Source organism: Adiantum capillus-veneris, chromosome 25, assembly GCF_014529385.1.
Source record: "Adiantum capillus-veneris isolate H3 chromosome 25, ASM1452938v2, whole genome shotgun sequence".
Taxonomy (NCBI): Eukaryota; Viridiplantae; Streptophyta; class Polypodiopsida; order Polypodiales; family Pteridaceae; genus Adiantum; species Adiantum capillus-veneris.
The window spans coordinates 64015055-64022211 of NC_140955.1; the positions used below are offsets into that span (position 1 = coordinate 64015055).

General features: G+C 41.8%; 1 protein-coding gene across 1 annotated transcript; it reads left to right on the top strand.

Annotated features, from left to right (window-relative positions):
* The first annotated feature begins 942 nt into the window (after nt 1–942).
* LOC147425000 (uncharacterized) lies at nt 943–3259 on the top strand. The gene has a single exon (XM_086500584.1). It carries the CDS (start codon nt 2232–2234, stop codon nt 2871–2873), a length of 642 nt encoding a protein of 213 aa, XP_086356710.1. The 5' UTR covers nt 943–2231; the 3' UTR covers nt 2874–3259.
* Nucleotides 3260–7157: the final 3898 nt, after the last annotated feature.

Genomic DNA, 7157 nt, shown 5'->3' on the forward strand with positions numbered 1-7157 from the left:
TTTACACCACGTCCTTCAGTTTAGCATAATGGTCAAAACTCTTACAAAAATAAACAATTGAGCAACCTTACTTTGCTTTCATTTCTATCACATATTAAGATCTAAATGATGTGAAAGTGTACATGAACAAATAGTGTGCACCTTATCATACTAAGCTACTTATGTATTGTTGTGATTAGCTGATGACCTAAACCATTACCATGCTTGTGAACATAGATAGAGATTTAAGAGAAGTATCTAGAGAGAAGCATAGATGTAATCACATTCTTAATATTAAAAGAACGTCATCTCATCTTTTTGAAACTTGAAGCTTTTCTGGTACAATGGAAACTATGAGCCCTTATATTTTCACAACTCGACTCTTAGACATGAAAAGTTTTATATTTATACATTGTAGCAATTATGGGCCTTCATCTTTAAAAACTTGCTGGCTTACCCAGTTTGTACTTCTCGACTTGGTAGTAGCACTTTTGTCAACTCTAGGTAGACCAAGGGAAAGATGGTATTGTTGCCATATAAGAAGTTATGATGTACACTGCTACCATGTCTTGCTCATAAGAAAGATGCAAGGATAGAAGTAAGTAAAAGAGTGGAGTAGAGACATTGAATTCAATTGTGTTCCTATTGTTGAAACCGATTCTAGAACCCACTCCATTTTCAAAAGAAGCTTTATTGTTACATTGATTTCAGATGGCTTTCATCTCTTCACACCATGCTAACTTACCTAATCTATATAATCAACATTGGTAGCATTGCTAAACCAAGATACACCAGAAGGAGGAGACTCTCTCTCTCTCTCTCTCTCTCTCTCTCTCTCTCTCTCTCTCACACACACACACACACACACACACAATAGAAGTAGAGCACTCCTAAGTTTTTTGAACAAGGGCTAGCACCTTATGAAAAACAATGTCTATGAGAAGCTCCCAAGCTTGGTATCAAAGGTAGAATCTTACATATATTTATGTTTGTTAGAATCTTCAAGAGATTGTGTAATGCATTACTTTTAGAAATGCGATAGAATATATATGTAGGAATAGAGTATTGATAGTGTTCCACTTGGAAGAGAAGATATCCCTACAAGAATAGAAGTGATGTTTCTTTGGCCGCAGCAACGTGCAGGTCACATACTAGTCGGCGAAAATACAGGTACCTTCTTTGCTGCAATCTAAAGCACACCTTCGCATGTGTGGGTTTTCAAAATGTGGGACTCAAAAGGGGGGGGGGATGTGGTCCAAGCATGGGTTCATACAAGAGGGTGTAACATGGTAGATCTCCATAAAAAGGGAAGTATTCAAAGTTTGCTCCATGCAAAAGCGGGTCCGGAGTAAGACCAAAACAAGGGGCCATCCCATCTCCATTACCTCCCTCCCTCTCTCTCTCTCTCTCTCTCTCTCTCTCTCTCTCTCTTACACAAACACACAAACGAACTCTCTTTCGACGTTGAGAACAATGTTTGGGAAAAGTGTATCTCTCTCTCTCTCTCTCTCTCTCTCTCTCTAAATTTGCTTCCCTCACATTTTCAGCCATGACTTAAACCTACACACTTTCCTTTCCAACCACAATGTGGGCTCTCCATTGTGACTCTCATCACCACAATTCGAGAGCATCGAGAATCACTTATCAGCCCCATACATACTACATCCCATGCACGATAACAAAATCTCTCTCTCTCTCTCTCTCTCTCTCTCTCTCTCTCACACACACACACACACACACACACACACACACACACTCACACACATCATGAGCACAATGAGTGCATCCGGCCAGCGAGAGCAAATCCTGCAGGGGCGAGAGCCTACGTGTCCCATGCCCTTTTTGGCCGGCAAGTGGCTGGCTGTTCGTTGTAACCCACATCCCACCTCCCTCAGCAAATGCAACATCTTCTTGCCATCCAATCAACGTTGTGCTTTGCTCTTCCACTCACTGGCTGAGCTGAGGCTGGAGAAGTTGTGCTTAATATTGGCAGCCAGCAAGAGAAGATTCCCCAACATCAAATCTTGGCTGTCGAGCTGCCGTCCGGCACATTAATTGTGCTAGAGCTCTAGCTCTCTCTCTCTCTCTCTCTCTCTCTCTCAAAAACGCCCCGTCAATTTGTCTCAACGCGTTTTGGACACAGGGTTCAATCGCCCCCCACACACACACACAAAAGAGCACACACGTGAGTAGCAAGCAGCCTACAATCCAACGGATATTCGTCTCTCTTGTAGTTGCTCGCCCTGCAATTTATGGAGGAAAAGCAGCTTCTCCATGATACACCAGGCTCTTACTCCCTTACATCTGGCCCTCACATCCGCCCAGCTCGTGCACACGCAATCGGTGGTCCTTCGATGCTCGCCACTTTCTCGAGCCCTACTTGTCCATCCTCCCCAGCTTCAAGCGCGCCAAATAAACAGGATTTCAATCGCCCTTCAGATCACATATTCAAAACTCTCCTCTCTGAGCTCGGATCCAGCATCTCTGCTTTGAAGGCCTTCTTCGCACTCATGCAAGCATCGTCGACGTCAAGCCATTTCTGCGCTTCCGCCACTGCGCCTGAATTGGCCATGGCTGCGGAGCTACAAACACTCTCTCATCTGCACATGCAACTATCCTCTTTGATCCAAGAGCATGAATTTGTAATTGGCATGGAGAAAGATAGCTCTCATATGCATGAGCCCAGATCTCAAGGGCCTCATCATGTAGATGCAATAATGAAGTCATACGAGGGCATCATCACCAGATTTCATGAAGAAATAAGGAAGAAGGATGCAGTGACGGAGGCTCTGAAGGAGACGCTGGCGAAGTCGATGCTTAAAGTGGAAAAGCTCGAGCGGCGAATGAAAGCAGCTGCAGACACGCATTTTCTTCCTGATCACCAACGCAAGTAAAGCTCATACTGCAAGGGCCGCCATTCAAATATCAACTCATTAAATTAGCAGGCGCACAAACGCAGTCAAGAATTAGAAGCGAGATTAACCTATGGTAACGCACAGTACATGCGTACGTAGAGAAGAAAGAGAAAGCGGTACAAATTATTGCTTTTCTTTATTTTACAATGCCAGCTTTTTGTTTGTGAAAGTGAACTTTCACTTTGTTTTTCTTTAGCCTTTTTTCCTCGGTTTGCGTAATTAAGGCCAATTCACAAGAAGCCACATTGTGACTTACCTCAACATCATGAGCTTCTGTGAGGGAGGCACCCCATACCTAGCTAGGTACGATTGGGGGCACGGGATCGACCATCGGGCCGGGGGGGGGGGGGGGGTTCCCTGCCCCCAATCATACCTACCTAAGTATGTGGTGCCTTCATTGTATGAAAAACATTGGAAAAGACTCCATTTTCCTACATTAGAAAATTCCTAAATCTTCTTGTGCAAATGAGTGAAGAGGCCACCCCACGTTGTCGAGTTTGTAGACGTTCGATTAGTGGAACCATCCAGTGGTCAAGCAAATCTATCGAGCTATGCGTCGCATTTCAGACTTGATAGCTTTTCAATTGTGGTGCTTTTTAAAGGTTGTTGCGGATTACACCAAATTGGAGTGGGACCAAGAAGCTCTTAATTGTTTCCAATTGATGTGAAGCGAGCATATAATCTCTCTAGGTGCAATCACGTATGCTTGCATGTTGAAGGCATGTGCCAATTTGGAAGACGTTCAGATGGGGAAAAGAACTCACGATGATATTGTTAGTCAGCAGTTGACGTGAAAAAAAAATGTTATGTTTGACACTGCCTTGGTCGACATGTATACCAATGTGGCACCCCAGGAAGCCTTGGCGAAGCAAGGACATCACTCCATATGTAATCATCTATGCTTTTTCCTTGAAGGCATGTGGCACTATGTCGCAAGGCGCATATATAGGCAACAAAATTCACCATCATATTGCTGGTCAGGGGCTTCCCAAAAAAGGATCTATGCTTGGCAAGGCCCTGCCTGGTCGACATGCATGCCAAATATGGTGTACTTCAAAAATCATGAAAAGTGCTTGAGGAGCTTCTTGTACAGAATGTGGACTCTTCCAGATTATACAAAATAGATACAGGGTCAAGAAGATGTGGTGTACTTAAGAAAATATAAAGTGTTCTTGAGAAGTTGCATGTCTAGAATGTTAAGTCTTAGAATACACTTATTGCAGGATACACCGACAGGAACGGGATTAAGAAGCTCCTGACTCTTTTGAACTCATCCAAAGGGACTACGTCTCTCCAAATGCAAATCACATATGCTTGCATGTTGATGGCATGTGGCAATTTTGAAGATGCTGAGATGGGCAAAAGAACTCACGATGAGAAAATGTTTTACTTCACACTTCTTTGGTTGAAATGCATGTGAGATGGACAAAAGAACTAATCATGATGAAAAAACGTACTTTGCACTGCTTTGGTCGAAATGCATTTAAGATGTGGCAAGGCCATGAAACCCTGGGCTATATATGTTCAATTAACAGATACAAAGTCAGGGCATTGCTCCACATGCAATCACCTATGCTTTCATCTTGAAGGCGTGTGGCACTATGCAAGATACTGATATCGACACCAAAATTTGCGATGATATTGTTAGGCAAGGGGTACTGAAATAAGTAGTTGTGCATGGAATTCCCTCTGTCAGCATGTATGCCAAATATGGTGTACTTCAAAAAGCACAAAAGTACTGGAGGAGCTTCTTGTACGAAATATCGACCCTCGAAATGCATTGATTGCAAGATATGCAGAATAAGGGCAAGGCCAAGAAGATGTGGTATACATCAGAAGCACAAAGAGTTCTTGAGGAGTTTCTTGTCAGGAATGTTAAGTCTTAGAATGCACTGATTGCCGGATATCTTAAACAAGGGTAGGGCTAGGAATCTTTGGAGTGTTTTTAGTTGCGATGAAGTGGGCGGATCTCTGCATATGCAATCACCTATATTGCTTGCATCTTGAAGGCATGTGGCAATTTTGAAGATGTTGAGATGGGTAAAACAAACATACTTGGCCCATACACATACTGGTCAATGTATAATAAAATCATTACCTGAGAATATTCCCCCTTCCTTTCTTGTCTGCTCCCCTCTCCCTCCACCTGCCTGGTCTACGCCCGCCCACTGTCTCCTCCCCACACTTCCCGCACACCTCCACCCCCATGCCTCTTGTGCATTGTCTCTTCTCTCAAAATGGGAAGCACTTATGCCCTCAGGCTTGATCACAGGAAAATGGAAGGCAAGGCCTCTTGCTTTCGTCGCAGGGAAACAACAATAAAATGGACCTCGCACAAAGAGAGAGAAAGAGAGAGAGAGAGAGAGAGAGAGAGAGAGAGAGATCCTCAGAAATTAGTTTTGCATGCAGACTGATTTTGGTGAATGAGAGAGAGAGAAAGAGAGCGAAAGTGCAAAAATCTCATTAGCTTCTACAAACAGTATATCATAAAGATTCTCCTCAACTTTCTTTTTCCAAGGATTGTATCACATACTCATGATGATATTATTGTTAGAGGCTGTCGGAACAAAAGTTATGCTTGGCACTACCTTGGTAGACACGTATGTCAAATGTGGCAAGTCTCTAAAGCCCTTAGCTATTTTTAGTAAATGTGAAGCGAGAGCATCTCTCCAGATACAATCACTTGTGCTTTTGTCATAAAGGCATGGTGGCACTACACAAGACGCTAATATGGGAAACAAAATTCACGATGATATTGTTAGTCAGGGACTACTAAAAAAAGAAGTTATGCTTGGCATCGCCTTGCTCGACATGTAAGCCAAATATGGTGTACTTTAGAAAGCACAAAATATGTTTAAGGAGCTTCTTGTTTGGAATGTCGACTCTTGGAACTCACTAATCGCACAATATGCAAAACAAACGCAGGCCAGAAAGCTATGGTCATTTCTTAGTAGATGCAAAGCGCTGGAGTCTCTTTGGATAAAATCATGTATGTTTTTTTCTTGAAGGCTATGCTTACGTCTTGATTCTTGTGGCATTCTGCTAGATGCTATTATGAGAAAAAATCCTTCGTGAGATTCTTGGTTACGAGTTGATAGCAATACGTTGCAATGCAAAAAGAAGAACTTAGGAATGTTTTGATATGAGAACTAGAGAGGATAGCTTAAAGAGAAAATAGAAATTGAGAGGGAAGTATCTTGCACAACATGTATGCCAATGTTTGATGCAAAGATAGCCGTGGTCAAGCCCACCTAATTTTAGACATGGACCACATGATCAAATCGTACATTGCCTATATCCATAGGCTTCTACATAACCACTTTTTTCAATTCTATCAATAGCCTCACGTGTACTCTTTCAATTTATCACACAACCTACAAGAGTAAAGCAACGGCAGTAATGATGAGCAACTTGCATTGGCAAGCTCATGCTACATAGAGCCAAGAAGCCGACATCGACTATTTTGAGAAAGCATTAGCAGTGGTCATCATCTACCTCACCTATAAGAGCGAACAACAAGAAACATTTATCAAAAGCCTCAACATGATCTACATGATGATGGAGATCGGGATATATATGATCGACATGAAAGAAGTATGAAAGACAAAGAGATACGGCTTAAGAAGTAGGGGTGCTTTGAACAAATGACTTACAAAGAGCATGATAATAAATATGATGGTAGTGACAATGATGATGAATGCAAAGACGGAAGAAGAGGGATTGAGATAATAGAAATCCTAGCAAGTGGGATTGAGATGATAGATATCCTAGCTCTTCAAAACAACATCAACCCGAGCATCAACCACAAAAACTAAAGTTAGTTTAATGTTTCCTAAAGTTCTTAATGAGATTTCTATTTGAAATATAGTCTCTCAAAACATGCTAATTATAGGAACCTCCTAATATTGCTATGACAAGGACTTGAATACGAAATTAAACAAACAAATTAGCATGGTCGTGACATGGGTTTGAATATCAAATTAAAAGATAGAAATTCGGGTTCCTTATCTTGTTTTTAAATACCATGACTTTGTAGTAGGAAATGAATTATGGGGTAGGGCACTGCTTCTGTTTCTTATAAATTTTGGAGACATAGTGCCAACTCTCCAACATACTTTTGTATGGCACTCACGTAGACCGTGCACTATTTACCTTTTTGATGGTTTAAAACTTTCATGGTTTGCAAATTTATCAAAGGCAAGATTTTTGAAGTGTGTACTTGTTTAAGTGAAACCACTACATATAAGGTAAGTGCTCTATCTT